General features: G+C 36.9%; 1 protein-coding gene and 1 long non-coding RNA gene across 6 annotated transcripts in view; one reads left to right on the top strand and one right to left on the bottom strand.

The window, feature by feature from the left end:
* The window catches only part of UNC13C (unc-13 homolog C), a 194,484-nt gene that overhangs the window by 163,665 nt on the left and 5,813 nt on the right, over nt 1-25,006 (top strand). For 3 of the 5 annotated variants that reach the window (XM_065688905.1, XM_065688903.1, XM_065688906.1), the window contains 8 exons: nt 2,641-2,718; nt 3,120-3,149; nt 9,756-9,844; nt 12,064-12,213; nt 13,772-13,895; nt 15,078-15,134; nt 16,280-16,360; nt 21,044-21,191. In XM_065688905.1, the coding sequence (XP_065544977.1) occupies nt 2,641-2,718; nt 3,120-3,149; nt 9,756-9,844; nt 12,064-12,213; nt 13,772-13,895; nt 15,078-15,134; nt 16,280-16,360; nt 21,044-21,191 (757 nt within the window). The remainder of the gene's footprint in view (nt 1-2,640; nt 2,719-3,119; nt 3,150-9,755; nt 9,845-12,063; nt 12,214-13,771; nt 13,896-15,077; nt 15,135-16,279; nt 16,361-21,043; nt 21,192-25,006) is intronic. The other 2 variants (XM_065688904.1, XM_065688907.1) reach the window with 1 other exon arrangement.
* LOC136019095 (uncharacterized) lies at nt 5,770-23,852 on the bottom strand. Its single transcript, XR_010614742.1, has 3 exons — nt 23,767-23,852; nt 6,645-6,840; nt 5,770-5,842 (listed from the first exon to the last, which is right to left on the bottom strand). It is a non-coding gene; the product is annotated as an uncharacterized LOC136019095 (long non-coding RNA).

Genomic DNA, 25,006 nt, shown 5'->3' on the forward strand with positions numbered 1-25,006 from the left:
AGCAATAGAAAATTTTCCATTTAGCCAAGGTAAACTTAAGACTTTGAAAGAGCAGCCTTAGCCAGCCTCAAGGGAAACTTTGAAAACTGACTCAATATGAACTATTTATTTCATAGCTTCAGTGTATTGACAAAGGCATTTGCACTTGACTTGAACAAAAGAATCATGTTGTTATATTCAGTTTCTTTTTCCCACATCAATATCAGTAGATGAGGCCCTTAGTGACTTGGGTTAGTGGTGGACTTGGCAGTCCAGGAGTAAACGTTGGACTTGATGATCTTTAAAGTATTTTCTAACCTAGTTGATTCTGTGATTCTGTTCTATAATCATCGATTTGTGATGTTGCAGATAATTTCCAAAATAATAAATATGTCAGAAGAGAGGAGATAGCATAGGAAAGGAGGAGAAAGTGCTCAGAAATTAATAGAAAGTAGATAAACAAATAGAAGAAGTGGGGTTTGTGGATTTTTCAAAAGACAAGAGTGGTGGTATTTTAACCGTTATACAAAGGCAGCTGGCTTTTGCAGGAGAACAAATAAAACACTTTACTGGGAAGCAGTAATGCAAGTATGAAGAAGTTAGGTCAAATTTCAGGGTTTTTCTTTCCTCTAGTTGGGAAGGACTCTGACACCAAATTCCTTTGAGAGTAATGCAGAAGTAATTAAATCAAGTTACTGATCTTTAGAATACCTAAATCTGATTAACATGCTGTTAACTAGGAAGGTACAGCTGAGTATCAGTCACTGTGATCATTCCATCACCTTCTTGTTGTCAGGAAAAAGTGTATGTATGTGTGTTTTATTGAAATGTATTACTTGTGTCTAAATTAATCCAATTATGCACTAGATCACACTGACCTTGGCCAACTAGAATTCTTTTAGTAAGTGCTGTGTTATTGCTTCCCCTGCACCATACCAAACTCACATAAAATGGCATCTGAGTACACAAAATTCTAGTAATAGAGTTTTTCTTTCATAATTTTGTAATAAGTGGCTTACTTTTATTATATTTTACTTTTTACTTTCTATTTATCCAGCAGTTGCTGTCTTTTACGCTGTGGCTCTGTATTCTGTCCTAAAGAAATGAGCTTAAACAGCAATATTTTTAGGCTCAAATAGTATGTTTACAAAATTCTATTGCACAATTCACCAACTTTTCAAGCAATGTAAAGTGTACATTTCTGAAATACTGTTATCAACAGAACTGCCTTACTGAGTTATTCAAATACTTAAACATCAGACATTATCTGGGTTGCAATGCTGTTAGTTGTCTGCAAAGAATAAGTCTAGAAAGCAATCTGTCGATCTCTTTCCTCTAGTCTATTTTCATTCGTAAAGTACTTTTATCATTATTGTGTCTATTCTCCAAGAGATGGTAACACACCTACTGTAACTGAATTGAATATGACTAGCAACTACACAGGTTATAAAGTCCAGAACATGAAATATGCAGATCTGAAAACTGCTCAGCTATTTGGGAGAAGGTTCTCAGCTTCCTGTGGGACAACACTGTCAGCTCTTCCTATCATTGTGAAGCAGAATTCACCAAGTGTTGGATTGCTCACTCTCTAATAGGGAACGTGAGCTGGGTTTAGACCATTGTGAGACAGGTTAGTTTTACCCTACTGATGATGTGTTGTTGCAATAGTAATTCTGCCCAGTATAAGAGGAGCCGCAGGTTCAGACCCCTGGTGCGTGCGCTTGGCTGAGGAGCCACTGGCGTAAGGCTACCATCTGCGGGCTTATGACTGAACGCCTCTAAGTCAGAATCCCACCTAGACGCTTGATGTTGTGCTGTTGTGTCATCGGTCACTCGAGATTGACCCAGGAGATGACAGTCTTGTTCAGAATGTGTGGGTTAAAGCCCTTCCTGAATCTTCATTAGCAAAGACAGGCCTTCCTCACAGGAGAAGGAAACCTATTTTTGAACCTGGGCAGATGGAGCTCGTCTAGCCATTTTAGGCCTTCCATTGAAGAGAAGGACACTCTTACAAAACCTATGACCTGAGGACTTTGCTGTCACCGTCCTAGCTAGCTAGGGCTGTGGCAGTTAAACCTCAGGTGTAAAGGGTGCAGCCAGTTCTGCGCACGCTGCGCCTCACCTGAAAAATCCACTGCGCAGGCTGGAAGGGTTTGCTCTCGCTTGTCTGTATGGACAGGAGAGGCTGGAAACGGCAGGTGACAAGGTGCATGGGAAGCTGCAGATCCAGCCTTGCGTGCAGGCAGACCAGGGCATGGGTCGCTTGAGATTGCTCCAGGAGATGACAGTCCTGGTCGGACACTTCCTGATTGCCCAAGCACCCTTTTTTCCAACCAGATTTGCATATCCCACATGCCCTTGGTCATTGTGCTTGTAGTAACGTGGGTAAAGCCCTTCCCAAATCTTCGCTCGCGAAACCAAGCCATCAAGGGCATAATGGGCAGTCACTGGCAGAGTGAGTTTGCTGAGTGGGCAGAGAGGAGTGTGAATTAAAGGGAGGGCAGCAGTGATCAAGAACCTCATATTCCCCTCTGAAGGGCAGAATTGCATGAACATAGGGCTGTTGAAGAACAAGTCTTAAGCCCAGAGGCTGTGACTATGCATATTCATACATAAAAGAACATAACATGCACAGTCTCACATTTGGTGCTCTCTTTGCAGCCCTGTATCTTGATGAACAACATCCAACAATTAAGAGTCCAGCTTGAGAAAATGTTTGAGTCCATGGGAGGAAAGGAGGTGAGTCGTATTTATTTCCTGGTTCATTCAAAGTTCCTTAGAGATCATTAGCACCGTGCTTGCAACCTACTCACAGCCTTCACTTCTGCTTGCAAAGAAAATCAAAATGTTTAAAAACCAAAAGTCTACAAGAACGTTTCTTGCCCTGACAATACTTGAGAGACCTGACACTGTTTCGCAGAAATATGCTAATGATCTGTAAAGTTCAATCAGCACTGGGTGTTTTGTGTTGCAATCTGTAGTGCCAGCTTTATTTTAATGTTTGTATTGGACTATTTGCTTTTGTACGTATCGTTACGTTTTGCCTGTATCTGAAAATTTCATAGAATATGTGCTTTGTGCTTTGTCTGTAATGTGTCATGTCTTTGTCTAATGCCTTTAACTTGCAATCCACTGAGCAGAAGAAAGAAGGAGAGAGATTCTCTTATGAGGTTTGTGATAGTAAGCATCTTTTATTATTCCTGACCATATTTTCTAAGGCTAAGAACAGTCACATTTCTACTAATTTCCATTGATGCATTTGTGTTAATCCCCTCTGATCTAAAATCAAAAAGAGCTATGCTTGGGCATTCATTTGACACTCTAAATTAAAAAGTTTTACTAGGCAGATAGTATAAACTCTTTCAGAGGTTCTAAAAAATCTATAAAACATTTTGTAAGTGCACTTTTCCGTGTCTGAGGGCCTGCTTGTAGTCAAGATTTAGCACCATATCACTGAGAGCTGCTACACAACAGTCCAGAACATGCTGAGCTTTATCTCCTTTTATATTTCAGAAGACTTTAAAGTGTCTGAAGTCCTGTCAACAGTAAAAGCATGTAAACGTGTGCTTTAGTACTTTGCTGATTGTAGTTCTTGACTGTTTTGAAGGCTAATTAAGAAATTAACATATTTTTAAAGCTATAGAAACCTGTCTTCTTAAAAAAGCAATATTTAGGTCATGCATATATTGTCCTTATTATCAGTAGTTGGCTTTAAAAAAGAAGTTACACATACATCAGCTCTTTGTCTTAAGACTGTAGTTAGTTAAACAAAAATTTGATCTAATGTGACCATGTTACAAAGAGAAATAGAAAATACATCCTTTCATATTTCCACATCCACAGTGGGACACTGCAGGGGTAAGATAGTTCCGTGTGAGAATGAGTAGCACCTGCCAAATGAACCTACAGGTTAACTCCCTGAGCTTCTTGAAGCTGCCATGGCAAAAATGCTTCCTGTTGCAGAGAACATGAAATGAGCTTTGGCAGCCTTGTTGTCATTGAAAATTTTATATCAGACTTTGCACAGATGTATTTATCATCCAGTCGTGGCTGGTTTTTGTGGTTCCTATTAATCCCCTTTCACTCTGCAAATATTACAAATAATTTTGTCTTCCATTCTCTTATGTTCTATGCCAAGTACTTCTATATTAAGGTCTTGGATCCAATCCTACATGTTGAATATCATGAATCATAGAAACAGCTAAGTGTCTATAAATCATGATGGAGACAAGGGCAGAGGAAGGCTAGAGTAGCACCTTATGTCTATATCTATCAAACTGTTTTCATATTAGAATATTTTCTTGAATCTTCAAAATATTTTCTTTTTGCTCCTGAAAACTTTTATAACAACAAATCCAGTCAAAAAATAGTCAGGAGTTTTCATAGCAGCTTTCTTCACAATCTCTCATCACTTCTCATCCTTTTTCCTTTCCTTTTTGATATTAATGAGGATGTTACAGTATCAAAGTAACATTTCCTACAGATGTGGTGCAGTGTGCAGCCCTTGGAGAGAATTTGGAGATATTTTTTGCTTTGTTACCTGAAGTGCATCTTGATTCGTGGTCTGTAAAAAGAGATCTAAAAAATACATTCAAAGTTTTGTTGTTTCTCGTTGGGGGAATTTCTAGAAGAAAAGTGCATTCATGTTATTTTTTTTTTTTGTCACATGTATCAAAGTGTCTGTAAAATGTTTGTCTTCAGATTGAATACTCACTCCCCTAGCTATTCTCATAGCAAATTTGTCTTATTGAACTGGTACTTACAAGAAACAAAGCCAGCAATAAAATCTGTAAGCAGGGAGAAAATAGTTTAATATCTTGTTTGTGGAGGGCATAAGAAGTCAGATGATTTTCAGTGGAATAATAAGACCTGATTCAGTTGAAGCAAAACTAATTCTAAGAAAAATTAAATGCTGTTAATCTCCTCCGTGTCCTATTGTGAACAGTACGTCTTTCAAACTACGCAGTCAAATACCAGTCAGGCAGCAGTCCCTATGTTCAGAGCAGGCTTATTGCATATTGTGGGGCAGGGAACTCTATAAATAGAGAAAAAACTCGGCTCTCAGCTCCCCTGCCATTAAAATAAAATAGTTTGAACAATATGAGTTTCTTTATTAACGGCCCTGTTCTGCTGTAGCCAAGCAGGAGGGGTACATTACAATTGCAACTACATAAACAAGACAGTCTGCCATGATAAAGTACAAGTAGTAAAGTGGGACCCAACCTGCTGGATTTCTAAAACAAATCAAGTGCAAAATGATGGGATCGGTTTATCATAATGTAGAATTGTGGTTTCGCTCCTGTTTGCTTCTTCCGAAAGGAGTGTGTACATTTGCACCAAGTCCTGTTTTCATGTCTGACAAGTTGGAAGCTGATAAAAGGGAAAGTAGAAAGTTAGTGCTTCTGTTGCTTTTCACCAGATTGTGGAATGTGGCAGAAATGAGTTACAGCAATTAGGATCAAAAAGCTGAAAAGCAAGAGCAGGTTGTTTTTGTATGACAGTGTTAACTTGCTGTAGGTAAATCATATTTCCAGTCTCGTTAAGTTCCAACTTTACATGTGATGCTTAGGAATTCCTGTAAGAGTGGTCCTAAAGACAGAGGCCAACTTAAGCACAACAGTTCAGAAGTGTCCATCTTTAAATATGTAAAGTCAGAGGCTTTAGTGCTTCGAGCAGTGGCAGCCAAACATCTCAAGATGGAATAGCAGGGGGGTGGGGTGGAGGAAGGATCATGTCTCTCAGAGACAAAAAGAACCATTGAAGTGACGGATCTGATAAATACCTGTATCTTTCCTAGATGTACAACTGTCTTCTGAGCAGAGGCAACTAGGTGGTCCCATTAGGAAACTATAAGCAGTTAGAGCTGTGAAATTGCAGATAAGTGGAATTCAGATTAGTGAGGTTCCATTTAACTCATGCAAAAAGAATTTGTGTGTCTATAGTTTCCTATAGAAATGATACCAAATTTGCAGTTAACAAGATTATGTCCATACTAACACACTGTAAATTACAACATGGAGTAGTTCAGTCTAACACATTATGTCAAAAGCAGTCAAATTCATCAGATCTTTAACACTTTAATGAGGGTTGTATGTATAAAAACATTCAGTTTTAGACAGGCAGCATTTGGAAACAGTGATGTTCAAATATTTCTTATGTCTTATTTTTTTACCCATTCAGCAAAAGTATTCTCTGCTTATGTTTAGCATTCAGAAAATGTCGAACTTCTAATTATCTGTTTAATAATCCAAAAGCAACAGATCTTCTGAAGTGTGCCAACAGATTTATAAGTAATTTCTGTTTAGGTTAAATTCTAACTTTATTATTTAAGAAGATGGTTAAACAACAGAAATACTTATCAACCTGAGAAAGCCAAGGAAATTAAGAATTGCTACAAGACAATGATTTTCATGTTAACAGGTTAATAACATTTCAGCTACCCAAAGAAGTTTGCTCTTTAAAAAAACCTCAGACTTCGATACCTGGGCAACCTACCACTATATTTTAAGCCCACACATGCTGTGGACTATAAATGGAAACCAAGAAGCTAAGGGATAATTGGTCTTTTCTCTCTTTCATCTCCTATCTCTCTTTCCCTCCCCTCTCCTCTCCCCTCCCTCTTCCCCCCCTTCCCCCCCCAGTAATCAGTTAGTTTGGGGTTTTACCTTTTATTTTCCTGAAAAATTGTTTGGGCGTGGCTTGTATTTTTTGACTTCTTCATCAAATTCTATAGAGCAGATGAGACTTGAAGAGACAAATTCCCCAATATTGTAGATGCTTCATGGTCACGTCTGTATATCCCTGTATGATGTCTTAGATGCTGATCAGCATTGCCTTTTGTCTTGCTTTCATCCTTTTCTTCTGGTTGATTGCAAAATAGGGTAACATTAGGGCTAGGTTAGTCCTGTAATTCATCATGTAACCACATCTGGGTAGCTGAGATTTCTGCAGCTGAACATATTTGAATCTAATTTCTTAAAGTGCTTCTAGTAACTAGTACGAAGAATGACAGATTGCATTTACCTGTATTCTTATACACTTCCTATAATAATATAGCACTCTGTACAGAAACAGTCTGGCTCATGAAACAGAGATGGTTGTTTTTATTGTTACTCCCTTGCTAGTAATTAATCTCAGCCAAGTCAAGAATACTGAGGATGACTTGTCTTGGTCACTGAAAGCCTTAGAAAAATGAATTAATGTCTTTATCACCGATTTTCCTCACTGGAAGACTTACCTCCTTTACATAGTGGTTTTGAGAGCTATATGTAACTGTCTGCAGAAGGGAATGTTGTGATGTCAATCTGCATATAATCTGCAGCTTGACAACTTCATTAAGCCAAACCATTTGCACAGCTGCAATAGTGCGTTTGTCACACCATGCTTTCCTGACAATAAGGAAACCTGTTATAAAATGTGTTAGCAGGAGTTGTTCAAACCATTGCTGAAATAATATAGCCTTCTAAAGCACAAATAAAATTCCCTTTTGAGCTTGTTGTTGCAAAACTGCGATGATTTTGCACAGCTTTTTCATGTTGTGAACCACAGCCTCTAGGAATATTTGAGGGAGAAAGTAACCTGTCCTGCTTCAACTGCAGTGTGTTTTCTACAAAAGTTTGTTTTTTTAGTAAAGCACCGTAGCTGCTTTGCTTAAAATATTTTTAATATTAAAAATATCAATAGATTAATTTATGCATGAAAGATAAGTTGTACAGAGGATAATCCACGGTAGTTAGCGTGTGATGTGCCAGAGGTACTGAAAAAATACTTGACTTATCTCCACTGCACAAAGCAATCCTAAAACCATTTTTACCAGTTGTGAAGTCCCCTCCAGAACTTCTCAGTATAGAATCACCATAACAATTCCCATCTTAGCTGCACCATAGCAGAATAGCTGTGGTATATTTGGATGATGCCAGTTCAGGGCTGATACGCTATGATTTACCCTGGGAACTCAGTAGCACATGAAAGCACGTGGTAAAATAAATGAAAAGTGCACATTTTAGTCCTGGTGAGACACTCAAATTACCATATTGTCCAGTACTTAAACAAAAATAACAGTAGCATTTTACACGTTCTTGGCTAGCACAACATCCTCAGTATCTAGCACCTGGATGGTCAGCCCGCATACCTCTTTATATTCCACTCCTGCCTATGACACTGCATTAATAAGCATGAGCATGTGTATACACAGGGCTGGATGTCCTGCCAGATGTCTCCAGCTGTGCACACACAAAGTTGTTCATGCAATTTGTGAGCACAAAGCCCTCTAAAAACGTCTAGAACTTGCATGCACCTTTCTATAATGTGTCTTATGTCCACAATCTGATACTTGTATTTAATCCAATTTTGGCCAGACTAAGTCCAGTTCCAGGTGAAGTTAGCAAATATATTGTGTTTTGTGGTTATCACAACAACTTCTGATAGAAAGTAACTACAGTGGCCCTTGCAGTCCCAGTAATAAAATGATTCTCCAGCTTATGCATGATCTGCTAAGAAATTTTGAGTCTTTTGCTTGTCTGGTATTTTGTGCTTTCTCTGATGTGTACAATGTTCTGTGTGAATGCTTGTGTGTTCAGTATTTGTTAACCACTAATATCCTAGTGGTCTTAAATTTGTGTTCCATATGTATCCCACCAGAGGCAGTATAATTTTCTAGTGGAATGAAAGATATGAAGACACAAATAGAGACAGACCTGATTATGTGTTCTAAATGTGCAGTTTCCTTTGAAATGTCAGAAGATCTGTACTGGACCTTCCTGCAGAACAGAGCGCACAATTTGAGGCTTATAACTGAAAAGTCATTCCTCAAAATTGTGGTGTAGATAGGTGAATGACCTGGAACATCAGCTGTTAATTCACATTCAGCTGTTGATCCTGATGATCATCAGCCACATCCCACAATCGACTGTAACTATTTTCCTAAATGCTTAAGCTCAAGGAGACAAAAAGTCGTGTTATTTTTTTAATTTGAAAAAGAACGCTTAGCAAATAAGCAAGCTGTGGATCAGTATCACAGAGAACCTTTTTGATTAAATACCCATGCATGGATCCCCATCCCTCTCAATGCAGAAACCTATTTCTCCCCTGCATTCTCTTCTTTCCTATGTTTAAAAAAACTCCTATCAGATGTACAGGAGCTGTTCTCCCTGTGCATCACAGTCTGTTACTCCATGCTTGAATTATGTATGCCTTAATGGGTTTTAGAAACAGTACTGTAGATCCCCCTCCCTCACATTACTTCAATAGGAGTAGCATGGATCGTCTCCAGCCTACGTTTTCCAGTGCTGGCTATTCTGTTTCTACACTGCATTATTGGGAGTATGGAAACATCTTCAACACAAATCCCAAAAAAGTTACTGACAGTGATGAAATGTAAAAAAGTAATTAAAAGATAAAGACGTGCAGTGTTATTAATGCAGGTACTAATTTCCCACAGTCTTTCTCTTGGTATGCCTTGTGAATGCCATTTGTCTGGTAATAGTAGTTCTATTTTTGTGACTGCTAACACAATTTACACCATCCTATAAAAAGTCATTGTTTAATGGCACAGTTTTGATTTCTAACAATATAATTTTTCACTTCTGTATTTTTCTTTAAGTGGTAATTGGATTTTTAGGCCTGCTAAAGCAACCTTGTGTTGTAAGAGATGTTTCCACATTTGGTGTTCCATAGTGCAGTGTACTATTGCACGAAATTCCTAATTCATTAATTGTAATGGAAGACCCCAAGACATAGTGTATAAGTAGAATATAACATTACTTCTCTCTTTACAGTTGGATCCTGAAGCTAGTGTTCTTCTGAAAGAACTTCAGGTGAAACTTAGCAGCGTGTTGGATGAACTCAGTGTAACATACGCTGCAAGGTAACAAACCTGTTCTACAGCAAACCTTAGAGAAATATTCCTCTTCAAAAATCTACCTTGTTGATTAAGTCTGGGTGGGTGGTTAGATGTCCTGAGGTAAAGCTTGCTTCTGCCCTGATGAAGTGGTGTGCACTTCCATGTGTGTATGTGTTTGGACTCTGAAACATACAGTGGTAACTTCACTGTAAACAAAACTGAAAATCATCTGTGGGCATGAACATGTTACAAGGTGAGCTGATGGCTTTTGTTCTGCTTTTTGGAAAACAAAGGTTGCTGGGTTTTTCTTGTCTGATGCTATGTTAAACTTCTCTCGCTGACCATGTTTGTTACTTCCGGAGGCTGAGAGCCTGCTTCAGCTAGGGATGTCTGCCTATGCTTAGCCTGCTTCAAGTGGTCACAGGGAAAGGCCTTCTTTGGGTCACCAGCTTGCCTGTAGCTCTGCAAGAATTGTCTGATGAGCCTTACTCTCAAAATCTTTCTTTAATCAGAGTGCACGCTGCAGTCTTGAATGAATATGGTGCTGTGCCAGCAGTGCCTCTGCTGTAAAAAGCTGTAAGATATTTTTTCTCCCAATTAAAAAGGAATCTAAGAAAAGAGGGATTAGTGCTGTAGTGGTATTCATTAAGCAAAGTCTGCAGTTGCTTTTTTAATCCATTGAACTGGCTGCGTGGCCAGTGTGCACTTTTTTCTGAGTGTGCTTAGTTCATCATATTGTCTTGCTTTATTTTTGCTCCCAGGCCCTGGTTCTCAGATCGTTGACAGTGCATGAACATTATTTCTTCCCAGGGCTCCTTTCTGAAGGAACCAACTAGGTTTCTGCAGATAAAACCAGGAACAGCTCAATCTAGGATATGCACCAGATAGCTACAGCACGACTCATGTGTCAGTTTATTACTGGAATTTGAGAGGTTAACAATGTTAGAAAGATGGGTAATGACAAGAAAAGGCAGTGCACTATTTTGGCTTTTATTGGAGGAATCAGTCAGAAGGATTTACGTGAATGGCTTCAATAACAACTTCATGTTGAATTTATCTAGGGCTTTGAAGTGTGTAGGCAAGTACACATCCAAATGTACTTCAAGAAGTTTCCAGTGCTTCCACATGGAAATTTGGATTCTCTTTTTATGATTAGCCATGTAGCTGGAACAGCTCACTTCCTAACTGTAACATTTCTCTCATAGTAAATTCACTTTCCTCAAGTTAATCTCTGCCGTTTATCGTTTCACATTAATAGGCCTGGTATATTTATGGCCTCCATTTTGCATTTCTGTTCATAAATAAACCTAAACAAGTTCAGTTCATCATGAATCAATCCATAAACCAAAGTACCATGTGTGCTGAGGCTTATTCTGCCTCTGAATTATTGACTGTGATGAACTGCTGTTCTGCATTGTTTAAATATATTGACTGAAGACTGTCACATCAATGACACAAGGACTGTCAGACACGTTGCTCAACCAGATCAATTAAGAAATGGAACAGTCTTCAGAAAAACTGAACAGATACAGCTTGTGGAGGAAGAATTTGTTCCCACACACCGTGAAGTAGAAAAGATTCCTTCCGGGAGGAGGAGTCTGCCTGCTGCTTAGGGGCTTGGGGCTGGTTGTTTGGGGGTTTTTTGCAAAAGAATATTTTAAACAGCCCAAATGTTTTAGCTCTGTCTCGCTGTGAATAAATACACAAGCTTCTGATGGTGCTGGCTCCTTGAAACTTAGGAAATGGTCAAATAGAGCTCAATGGGGCGAAATCAGTAGCAGTTTTCTATTTGACATCAAGAAAAGGATGAGAGCTTGGTTCATACGAACCATCAAGAGAAAAGAGAAAATTTATGGTCAGCTGTTCCTGTTGCCCTTTCACACAAAAATAAAACCTTGGGAAGTTGTTGCTAGTTGTTAAGTCAGTCATAGCCTGAACTACAGGTTCTGGGACCCCTATTGCTTCCAGAAAATAACTATTTGGCACAAGTCATGAAAAGCACAGTGACAGAGCAGAAACAAGGGGGAAAAATCAAAACAGTACATAAATTAGTTCTATGAACTGTAATCCTTAGGGAGGTGTTATTTTTGGTCTGTAACACCTGCAGTATCTTGCATTTGTGAACTTTCCATCATTGCAGAGATTTAAGTCTTGTTCAAGACCCTGATGCAAAATGGTAAATGTTGGTTTCTGTCACAGAATTCCTTCATGATCTTCTTTTTTTTTTCTTTCCCATTCTGTAGTTTCCAATTGATTATTGAAGATTGCATAAGACAAATGAGCAATGAATTGAATCAAATGAGAGGAAATGGGAATGCAGCAGCCAACAAAAACAGTGCAGCCATTGATGCTGAGATTGTGCTTCGGCCTCTCATGGATTTCCTGGACAAGACGTAAGTGTGGCAGACTAGGAACAGGCCACTACAGTCAGGCATAGGTGGTTTTGCCCTGAAGCGTCATTAAGACCTAGAAATACACTGTAGTATTTTTAATATCTGTAGTACTTGCATGTGTGCAGAGTACTAGGCTTACTCTGCATATTTTGCCTGGATTCCTGGCCCAGAAGAAATTTTAACTGCTTTATCTGTATGTGTCAACCTATTTTTAGCAGTGTACCTTGTCCCATGTGTTGAGCTACAAGAGGGGTATGTGTTGCTTTTAAGCAGTATGATTTTAAATATTAACTAACTGTCTTTGAGGTAAAACATTTACTGCTTGCACAAGTCTTGAAGAAAAGCCAGAAGTGTTTATACATTTACATAGGCTGTCCTAAGCTCATTTAAAAAACTGGTGAGCTGACTTTTTGCTTCAATCCCAAATTGCCATTTCTCAAAGTTGACTTCTTAGCTTCTTAGAGATTTAGTTGAAAAATGGCATAATGGAAACAAAAATGGGTTTTAAATTACTGTCCAAATAGAAAATATTCCTCACCACAGGAATGGTAAGTGGAATTTTAGCATATGCTAAGCCCATGCACAGAAAATAAAGATGTGAAAAAAAACCAAACCAAAACAAAAACAAAAAACAACCAAACAACCAAAACCAAACCCACAAACCAAAACTGTTAAGGAGTATCACCTTTCCTACAAATATATCCTTCTGTAAGGACTACAGACATAGCATGTTAATATGGTCTGGGTTTCAGTTATTTCTTTAATTATGATTTTAGTTATTTGCTTACAAGGAGTAGTAAGAGAAATAAGAATTGGCATATTTATGATGTGATATGTATAATGATGTTACAGTAATATTTTTTTACATAAATAGATACAATCTGTAAAATTACCTACCAAAGCATTTGCATGATATTAATATGAAATGTTCCTCCTATGCCTGGAAAAGGCAGCACTTTATTCATGACTCTACTTAATCATGGCAATACATACAAGACGTTTTATGAATATACTCTTAAATAAAGAAAAAAGTGTAAGTATATGGACCATCTTAGAAATAGATGATGTGATTGCGCAGACTTGCCAGTATATGTAGAAATAAATGCTTCCAAATGATAACCCTGAATTTGCATTAGCTATCAGCACTCTATTCTACATCACAGCAGAAACACAGGACAAAGGAGATGTTTAGTTTTTATTTTTAAGACATAAACAAATTATGTGATAAGACTTTAATTTAGGGGCTTAGGAATGCTAAATTGTTTCATCCATCAAACTCTATGACTCAGCATCATTTTGCATTTTTTTTCAATAAATATATATCAGTAATATAATAAGTAACAAATTGGAAAGTGGATATTTACATGATTTTATAATCTGCACGTGCTTTCTTTTTACCAAAAATATTCACTCTTAATATGCAAAATAACTAATCCATTGAGAAATACTCATTGGTAGAGAAAAGCTAAGCCATAATGTGCATTAATCTGAGTATATGTGATAGAGCACCTCTGAAGTCTTGATGCTGGAGACTGGTTTGTGTTTTGTTTTATTCCAGTTTAAGTGTCTCTGCTAAAATCTGTGAGAAGACAGTTCTGAAGCGAGTTCTAAAAGAGCTCTGGAAGTTAGTCTTGAACAAAATAGAAAAGCAGATTGTGCTTCCACCACTGACGGACCAAACTGTAAGTGTCCCGCACACTACTGGGTTAGTGCTTGTGGTATCACATATGATTGCTACACTTGACCAGTTGTTGGGTTTTATTATGGTAGCCTCTATATAAAGTGTCCCTGTTGGCAGGCATGGTGAAAGGTGTATAGCTAATTGCCTTTAATTTGCTAGCTCTGTTTACTGCTGAACACACAATTAAACAAAATCAATGAAAAGCAGGGTACTGTAAGAGAGATGTTTTCCTTTTGTAGCTTTGAATATTACTTTCTGTCTGAGGTGAGAGGCACAGACATTCGGATTTGTGTATTTTATAATTTATGGATACATCTTACTATTGTCACTACCAATAGATACTGACAATTTCAGTTACAGTTCTATATCACATCTTTTGCAATTGAACCATACAGAAGCAATTTTTTTTTCTGGAAACTGAAATGTTTTGGAGCAGAAAGTCTAATGAAAAATTGTTCTGCATTGTGCTACGTACGTGGGACTGACTTTTTTTGTCCTGAAATCCAGATATTCAGAACTATGTCTTGCTGAACTGCCGAGTAATGCACTAGTAATTGTATTTCTTGGAGTAATTGTGATAAAACACGTAAGCATGGATTCTGTTTGTCTAAGACAAATGTAGTCATTGGCCTTTGGTGACATTCCAGGATTTGGCTATTGTAAAATATGGGTTTAAGTTTGTAACACTTTGGTATCTTTTCTTAAAAAAAAAAAAAAAATGGTTTTGCTTAACAGCACACTGTTGTACTGTGTGTGACTCAACTGAGATGTCACTGTGGACAGTTAAGCTTTTTCAGCTTCCTTTGTGCTGAAGAATTTGTTTATATTAGCACCTGAGAGCTATGATTATGGTCAAATCTCTCATTGACATGCTCTATAAGAATAATTCCAGCCTTAGCTTAAAAATCTTAAATAGAAGAAACAGGAGCACAAAAACCCACTATCAACAGAATATGCAATACTTGTGTCGAATATGTGATACCAGAGGGAATCGTGCTGCAGGCATTCAACCACTTGGCCTTATCAACTGGATGAAAATACGTCTCGTGTAATTGAAATTTCTGTTTAGCTTTGCAAAACAGTGGCTTTGGCTGATCTCCTAGCATAGAATAAGATCATGCTGACATAAAAAGCAAACATGCTGTAGTGAGTCTGTTTCCTGAATTTTCAATGTTGATTACAGGGGCCCCAGATGATATTCAGTGCAGCCAAAGATCTTGGACAACTGTCAAAACTCAAGGTAATGGAGCCAACTGAAACTATGAATGGCTTGCTCTAATGAAAACAAATGGGTGAAATGTTAGTGACTATAAGGCCATGCATCATTCTTGTGCTTATTTACAATAATATTGCTTATTTACAATTATTGCTTATTGGCTATTTACAATAGTAAGATTGAATATGGCAGAAACTATTAACAGGTGAGTAAGGATTTTACAGTCTCATCAAATCAAATTAAGAAGATAAGAAGATAAGAATGTATGCTTTTTATGGTAAGTGATCTCTAGATAGGTGAAGAAATCATTGCTGTGTTGCACAAATAGGCCTCGTAAGCATTAAACATCAGAAATATGAGATCTTTTCATCGCCTTTTGGCAGGTTCTTAAAAAACTCTAAGGTGTGGATACAGTGATTTTTTTTTTTTCTGTGTATTATTTATGGTGTGTATTGAAATATAGGATGTACCTCTACAATGAACTCATCAGCACTACAGTACTGAAGTCCATAACACACTTGATGGAGAGCTCAGTCATTTGATATTGATGTCACTTTGTTTGTCAATCAATTTTTCCATTAGGATTTCAGTTTTGGACAGAAATGTGGTAATTCATGCTTCTGTGAATAATTGCTCACTTTGATAGAGGAGTTAAAATACTGCCTAAGTAAATCAGAGGATGCTTATTTTAGGAAAAGATTTCACATGAGTGTAGTCACTTTATAAATGTTTAACTTCTGTTCTAATAGAAAACCCTTTTTAAAAAAAACAGGGCAATAACAAATGTTAGTTAAACTGTCAGGTTTATTAATACAATTATTTCACTATCATCTAATTATTTAAATGTAATACTTAATCTTTTCCCTGCCCCCCATTCCCCTCCCCCTGCCCCCCCAAGAGGGAAATATTATATGCTAGGAAAAGAAAGAAAGCTACACAGATGCTCAGTATTAAACATTGGTTCTTTATCCCTACAGCCTCTGTTTTCAAGAAACGTGATTGCTCTAGCTTCTAATTTGTTGTAAAAGAAGTATGAAGTTGAATTAATCCCTCTTAATCATAGAGGCTTGAGGAGCATTTGATGGCTTGCTTTGTTTATTTGTTTTTCCAAGCACAGACAGGCCACAATACTGTCTCAAAACCAACTGCAGTCTTAACATGCTTTGCAGGACCATGTGATTCGAGAGGAAGCCAGAAGCCTGACCCTGAGGCAGTGTGCAATAATGGAAGTAGCACTAGCAACTATAAAGGTACAGCTTCACATGTTTTTCTGTTCTGTTTAAATGACCAAGAGCATGATGGACATAAACAACAAAATCTAATATAGAATGCGCCCTTAGAATCACAAAGATCCCTTTAATGTCAAGAACCATTGAAACTAAGCTCCTTGTACTGGCTTGAAAGCAAATGGCTGAAAGTCTGCTTGCAGAAAAGTCAGAAAAAAATACCAGTTGCAGACAGAATATGTTCCCTGAAAGGAATTGGTGGCCAAAGCTTATCTGATTCTTGTGTTCCTTTAATGCTTAGACTTAGTGCAGCTGAAGCAGCTGGGCTAAATCCTTATTATGTTGCAGCATAGCGTCTTTTTCTCCCACAAAAGGAGACACTGAGACTGAAAAGTGTGTTTATTCCTCACTGCACTCTCCTGCAAATGTGTATGATGCGTATTTCTTTATAGAACACCAGAAAATAAGGCTTTTAATACCATGCATTACTGTGTCTTAAATTAAAAGTGCAGTTGAATTTTATCAACCTTTTACAGTTTGGAATTCACCACAGAATTTACAGTCCCTCATAAATAATTTGAATTAATTTAAAGATGCTTTTTATTTATTCTACACATTGGTCCCTTTTCAGTGGGAAAAAAAAATGTATCCATCAATCACACACCTGTTAAAAACCACTTTTTCTTAGAGAAAATCCCTCCAACCTTACCTGGTGCTAATCTCATTACTAGAAGTACAGATCAATTTATTGGTAATTGATAAAGTAACTCTACGACTTAACGTGTCTGACAGGATGAAAGCATTAGGCCATAAGCCAGATGAAATGTTATGGAAAATTTTTCTTCACTTCCAGTAATTTTATTGTTATTGCATTATGCTCCGAATGTAAAAATCAAGAGATTAACAAAGTCCTTTTTAATTTTTTTTAATTAAAAAATTGAGGCTTTTATACAATCATCACACATGTGGTTTCTGAAGTCAAAAGAAACCATTTGATGTATTTATTAATCTTTTCCCCATTGGCCTGAATCTTTACTTGCTGTAAATAACTTGAAAGCAATGCATTTGTAGAATGACAAGACATTTTTATGTCTCCTGCTGAAGAGACAGCACATCAGGAAGGTAAGGAGGTTGCTACTTAAGTATGAAATCGAAGTTTATATACATACTGAAGTGGACATATTCATGATCAAGTCTTGTGCAACAAAATAGTGTCTCAAAGGAAAAGAAAGAAGTATTAGAGAGGGCTCCTAGTTGCCATTTTTTGTACTTTCAGTGGAATTTATATTTCTTTCAGAAATAAAAATAGTACTTGGTAATTACTGATACTGTGAAAACAGAAATGGAACAAAATGCTGAAGTATTGTGTGCTCCCACAGTAAGCCCTGGGGAGGCCTCAGTTCAGTGTGTGAATCTAATTAATTATTTTCCTTTCAAAACATTTGTTCTAAATAAATAAAAGCTCGGAAAACGTAATTTCTAACCTTGCAAAAAAAAGTTAGGATTGGGGAAAATACTCTATTAATTCACTATTCTTATCTCTGTGCCATGCACTCATAAACTGAGCAAAATAACAGTCTCTGAAAAACCTATTTTCAAATTGTAAGGGAATGTCCTGGCATTAAAACCTTCTATTGGACTGTGATGTGATATGGAAGGTTATTTATTTTTTCCCAAAATACGAAGCACATAGCTTTGATCATGCAGAAATTGGTCTTAGAAAGTGAATGAAGACAAACTTTGTGAGTTAAGAAAAAGGGCTGCTATGTTGATTTAGGAATGTAGCTCATAAATCTAATGATCAAAAGATACAGGGTTTTGGTCATGCTAGGTAGGTGTGGTTTGTTTAAAAGCAAAAGAAATAGCTACCCAAATAAGAATAAGAAAATGATAAAAATGGCATATGGTATCTGTTCAAAAATGAAGCAACTGATCATTATAAGAGAAGGACTTAGGAGGAGAAGGTTGATCTCTGTGCTTGCAGTCTTTTTTTTCATTAGTCTGATTTTTAGTACCAAAACTTAATTTGCTGAGCAACTTAGAATTTACTAGATGATGGTGGTGTTAATGCTTTGAAGAACATAAAGGAATAATCTCTTTCATCTTAAATGCATGTAGTACATTATCAGTCCTAGAGAACCTTGCCAATTTATACTTACATTTTTTAGCATAATTTGCATTTTATTGTTAGGAGAAGTAGCTTTCTGGCCTCTTATCTCAAACTGAGTTCTCTCAGCTATCTTGTTATCTTGGCCAGAGATAATGTCAATTGATAATATTGTGCTATTTTCCATTTTTATCTTTGCATGCACGCTAAAACCAGAGGCACGCTACAAAGTGAACCTGCCACCCAGTATGAGTTGTGTGGCATTTGTCAAGTTTTGGCTGTGCCTGCAGCAGCTGCAGCATTGATTTCCACATACTTGACATTATGCACTTACATCTGCACCTTTCATTCGTCAGTATGCCTTTCAAGCCTCTTGTGTCACCTCTGAGCCTTGAAACCCCTTAGACTGGAGTATGAGCAAGTAGCAGATGAACTATTTTAAGGCTTGCATCCCTAAAGAACAGAGTATTAGGTGTCTAACTGAATCTGTAAAACTCTGTATACTCATTTTTCTATATTTATGATATACTCACAATATTGGGTTTACAATGCTAAATTTAGCCTTTATAGGCACAAGCAAAAGAACAGGTAAAAACTCAGGAAAATTAGGGTCAGGTGTCCCTGTTTCTTTAAAGGTCTGTTAGCTGTCATGGAGCTGCTGCTGCAGATAACATCTAACGGGGAGATAGAACTAATTAAGAAAAAAACCCAAAAAACCCCACACATTGATTGTCACAATACCAGGAAATATTAACAGATTTTAGCATTTGCTTATAAACTGATTAAGATCCTTAGTGAAATAACGAATACAGTTTTAAACAATTAAGACAGATATCTTTGGAACATATAGTATGAAATAATTCACTTGGGAAGATACACATTTCATGTGAGTATGCGATGATGAGAAGGTAATTTATTCTGAACCTCTTAAATTGACATTAACTGCCCACATAGGATTAAAACAATACAAAACTTGTCAGCCTGATGAATTCAGATCCTTTTTTTGCTCCCACAGATATATTTCCCCCTGTAACAGTCAGTAGACATCAATATAGAAATGTAAATAAATGACTTTGCTATGAAACATACATTTATGTTTCATCTCCTGCAAACATCTTGAGGAACAGAAGGTGAAATGGATAGACTAACACACAATGGGTGTGTATGGACTATTGTCTGCTTTGTCACAGAAAAGCTTAAGATAAATCACATAGTATATATGTGTGTGTATGTGAACTCAAATGTACATATTGCATATATCCCTTCAACAACACTCCAAAAATGCAGGGACAACAGATTCTACTTTGAGTGTCCAACAGTCCCGGTATTGAGTGGACCAGTATTGCCTGTCAAGTAGTTATAGTGTTCTCCTGAGAAAACATTGCTTGCTTTTAACTAATTAGCCATTTCCAGGGGCTTTCTACATCACTCTTGATATCTAGAACTGTAACATAAATGCTTTGAGAAGTGTTAGAACAAAATACTAGTTTTAGACTTGTGTAGCATATATATACACATACACATACCCATTTTCTTTGTAGTTTAAATGCATTAGTTCATCAACCACTGTTTTTATAAAATTTTGGGGAATAATCTTCATTCTGGGAGGAAGAAGGGAGGGAGGTATCTGTCCTAATTTTTGTGAGCTCAGCTTTGGGATTGGAAACAAAATATAATACTTGCAGTAGTTTACATAGTCATTATGGCATCAAAGAGGTAAACATATTTTGTTCCAAATTTATCTATGCCAGCAGATCAAGAGTCTTTAAAGTATTTAAGCTAATTTAGCAGGAAACACCACTGGTGTAGGGGTTTACTGCTACATCATTCATTGGTCTGCATAAAGAGAACTACATAAAGTGAGTACAAATATTCTGCCTTAAAGGAAATACTTTTTTAAAAGGGTGAAATGTACACTCTGTCTTCAAGGGCACTACCAACCTTTTCTCTTCCATCCTTTTCCTATTACAGTTCAGGAAACCCTAATGTGGTCAGACAAGGATGACACGCGTATTTTTTCGCATATCCACAATAAACCAGGTCAAAATTGGAATCAAAGAGATAATCACCATGGAAACTGCCACAGAATATCTTATTATTTCTCAAAGCATAATCATAATTTCTGGCATAATCACAATGCAATTCTAATCCAAAACTTCATATTCTAGGATCTTGTCTAAGTTTTAACAAATTTTCCTTTTCCTCAGAAATAATACATTCTTGTGCTGTAAACCATGCCTTGCTTTTAGAGAATTTTTTTATATAAAGAATTAAGACCGATTCCACTCACCACAACCTAAAAGAACCCTGCAAATATACAGATCAAGTTGTGATATGGAAATACTTGAGACCACGAAGAGCAAAATTAAAACGTAGTTTATTTTCTCTCCCACAAGGCTTACATTTTTACCTTTAAAAAGCAGCTCAGTAGTAAAAATTATGATAGTTACACCTCAACTGCTGTAACTATAAATCCAGCTCCACATGCCAGCTGTTATTTTTTGAAGTTGTTTAAAAATTTCACTTAACATTTTGTCAGTAACGAGGCCTCTCTCAGATGAATTGGCTCTCTGAATAACCATATTTGTTTTTCATTTTAGCAATACTTCCATGCTGGAGGCAGTGGGCTGAAAAAGAATTTCCTGGAAAAGAGCCCGGACCTACAGTCCTTGAAATATGCCTTGAGCCTTTACACACAAACTACTGATTCCTTGATAAAGAAGTTTATAGACACTCAGACATCTCAAAGTAAGTGATCTGTAAGAGAGATAACTATGTCAAATTCTGTTTTAAATGTTTTCAATGATTGGTTGCCAATCACATTTTCCAAACACTGTGGTATTTTACAGTTTATTGGCACAGATTTGCCCCTGTGATGTTATCCCCTATCAATGGCTATTGTCAGTCAGCGGAGGTTATCTGAAGGCAGTGCATTTTTCAGCTTTTCAGTTTACATGAAGAATAAGTCCCATAGCTCTACATGAACACTAAACAGAAGGGTTACTTATTGGAGTACTCCAGACACAACCAGGGTTGTAAAGGCCACACCAGAATGCTTATCATAACTGCAGAAATCAGTTGGCAGCCCTAGATACTTTCAGACCTGAAGGATGTTAATTAATAATCAACAAATAATAGCAAAAAGCATGTCCTATCCCTTAAGGTTTCCTTTTGCAATTAATAAATTGTGATTCCGTATTACAAAACGCACATACAAAACGCACACCACTTCTAGCGTGGCATCTGTACACTCAAAAGGAATAGGTTTCTGTAGGCTAAAATACAGTATTATTTTCCTTTATGCATTTCAGAGTTCAGATTCAAAACCATGCTGCTGAAAATGTCACATAATTTCTTATGCCTACTTACCAAAATTCAAAATTTCATTGCTTTACCAAAAGCAAAGACAAAGAACATGTAAGATTAGAATATTAGGTGTACTTTGAATCTGGACATCAGCAATGCTGAAGCCACTTTTTCCTGATCTAGAATTTTGGTATAGTGCATTAAAAAAAAAAAAAAAGAAAAAACAAAAACCTGAAACACAAAATCCTCTTCATTTAAAATATACATACACATCAATGATGTGTTTCAGAAGAGGATGTTCCGTGGTTTCAGTAAGAGGCAAGAGTTCATGGTTATACTTTCAGCAAAGATTCCTTCTCTTTTCTAAAAGAAGCTATTTCTTAGTATTTTTCTTCCTGATCTAGGACAGTGTTTTCTACTTCCAGCGTACATAAAGGAACTGGTTTGGTGTAGATAATGAGCATTATATTCCAAGTTGAAGGTTTCTTCATTCTAGAAACTGCAAATTTTTGCAGAATAGTAATCTTTGACAGATGTGTTTTGAATGTAGTGTGCATTTCTAAAAATGGCCGGTCTGCCACTTACTCTCTTTGGAAAGGAATACAGTTTTCTGCTTTAGAAAGAGTTACCCTGCTCCTGGAGTGGAGAACCAGAAACATTATATTTGGACAGTTAAGCTGGAAATAGTTTGGGTTTACTTCTGAATACAGCATGTTATTCACAGTATAAAAAGGCATGAAACATTAGTTTTGTGTCTGCAGCTTGCCACAGGATTAAGCCCAAGGAATGACTTCCTAGGCAGCTTCTATATTAGCCTGAGGATCTCTGTTAATGATTCATACTTCACAACTGAAAAAATTGTTATAGAACTTTAATATATAAGGAATAGATTCTCTCCCCTCCCTCTCAGAAAAGATTAACAATATGGATTTAGGCAGAAATTAATAATTAATAATTAGTTTTGCTTTTCCTTATGCATGCTTTCATTGTAGCTTCAGGACAAAAAAATATCCAGGTTGTAGTCCTAAGTAGAGATCTTTTATAAATCTTGAACCACAACCGTGAATTTCCTGATTTTCATCATGATTTCAGCCTGAGGTCTGTATTCATTCCTCTGCACATTAGTATGCCTATATTTGCACACAATCAGAAGTTAGCCACTGGGAATGAAAGTTAAGGAAAAGTGACTCACAGCTTTTCAACATCCTTTAATGTCTTATTTAAAGGAGCTAAAAATCTAATCTAGTACGACATCCAGCATCACAACTGTAACTGTCATTAGCATTTAGTTAAATGCTTCTATTCATAACTAAAAATTTTCTCTGAAGTCTAATTAGATTTAGATCTGCCCTCATATTCATGCAGGTATCCAGTCCATTATCAATAGACAGTTGGATGTAGTTACAGTCAAAGCAATGGAAAGATTGCTTTAAATCTAAAAAAAATAGTGTCTTGAATAATAACTACTATTTAGCCTGGAAGTCACCTTTTAATTGAATTAAGTTATATCCTCACCTTTTAGACTACTTAATTTAAAGGATAACAAAACTAAAAGGAAATTTGCAGCTGTGGTATAGATTAATAGCTAAAGTTATTAAAGTCTTAAATCTTCAGTAATTTCATAAACTATATAGCCTGTGTGTGAATGTTTCTATTTGGTTACCATAGACACTAATTAGTTTTACCAAGTTACATAAAAAGACAGCGCCTCAAACACTGCAGTGCCCTGAATTTGCTTTCATTTATTACCCCTAATTTGTCCAAAGTAAATGCCACTGTTGCATCTAAAATAGCTACTTACTGGAAATAGAGAAATTCTTTTCCTTACACATTTACAGCAGCTTAGTTTTTTATAAACCTCATTAGAGAATGTTGCTGTTATTGTAAGGTACACAACAGAGCATTCCATAGTGGCAGGACTGCAATATATTTTCTAGCTTGACTTTGAAGAGTTTGTATAACTTACACAGAAAAATTAATACTCATCTAGAAACTTAGCTCGTACCACAATCCCTACCTGTGTGTTCAAGCAGCTGCAGAAAGCACAGTTATTTCACATCCTCTTTTTTATATCTGATTTCTTCGTCTTGCTCTGGACAATTGAAAGGTGAAAGAGGAAGAAGCATCTGAAAACAAGAAAATAAGCAGAATTAAAAATATTTATCTAATGAGAATGAGTAACTGTAACTGTATGTCCTTGTGAAGCCACCCACATAGGGAAGAAAATTACTTGTTCAACTTAGAAAACAGCAAACATGCTACAGTTTAGGGCAAGCAGATGGATAAAATCAGAGTACAGAAAACAAAAATCATTTAGCAGCTCTTTTACGTGAAAAAAATTAAGGGAGATGCTCCCATTGAGTCTTGAGATTAAGATTGGACCCTCTTCTTTCTAAACTCCCAAAGGAGCTTGGGTGTGGCTGGATCCAGTCTTTGACAATGATTTTTGTCTAGAGGGTTACAAGCATGCCAGTTCAGCGCAGAGGGAATTTTTACACACCCTTCATCTAATAGCAGTTTGTAGGTTTAAGGTGGATCTTACAGAGTCAAGAGAAGTTTGCACAATTGCTATAACAATCTATACACACATACATAAATACATAGAAAGGTACATGTTAAGAATTCCCCACAAGATCAGTGAAAGAAATCACACCTCATATGTCAGCATTTCTCAGCAGGTGAGGATCAAGTCCTGAGGAGTGGGGCACTTCAGCCCAGGTTCTGTATTTTGGTGACAGCCCCAGTGGTCCTGCGATTATCACAACCTTGAGAGTCTGCAAGCTCGGAGGGTGTTGCACTCAGAGGAGATGCTAGGCACCACCCATTGGGGCTCGTGAGAGCTTCAAGGGCCTCACTTTGGACCACTATTTATAGGGTATAATGTATGCAAAAGTTTAATATAATTGTGTGAATTAAAAAAAAAAAAGTAAAATTAAATAAAGGATTTCTGACAATATATGTGTATGTATTTGATGAATTGACATTTGGTCCTTTCAAAGCTTACTGCTTTGTAATAACTGCAGACAGTGTAAAAGCCTTTGAAATACAAATAGGAGTTCCGTTTTCAGACTCCTGAGAACACATACTGATCTCTTCTGACCCCTGTTTAGACTGCTTCATAGATACCAGCTTTCAGAAATTGAACATATTCTCTCCTCAGAGTTACGTAAGTTCTCACATTTAGGAGGGGGATATCGTACATTTCCAATTTCTCTGGAACCTGAGCTGGAAAAGATAATGAATCTAGATCCACAGCT

This window comes from Lathamus discolor, chromosome 8, assembly GCF_037157495.1.
Source record: "Lathamus discolor isolate bLatDis1 chromosome 8, bLatDis1.hap1, whole genome shotgun sequence".
Taxonomy (NCBI): domain Eukaryota; kingdom Metazoa; phylum Chordata; class Aves; order Psittaciformes; family Psittacidae; genus Lathamus; species Lathamus discolor.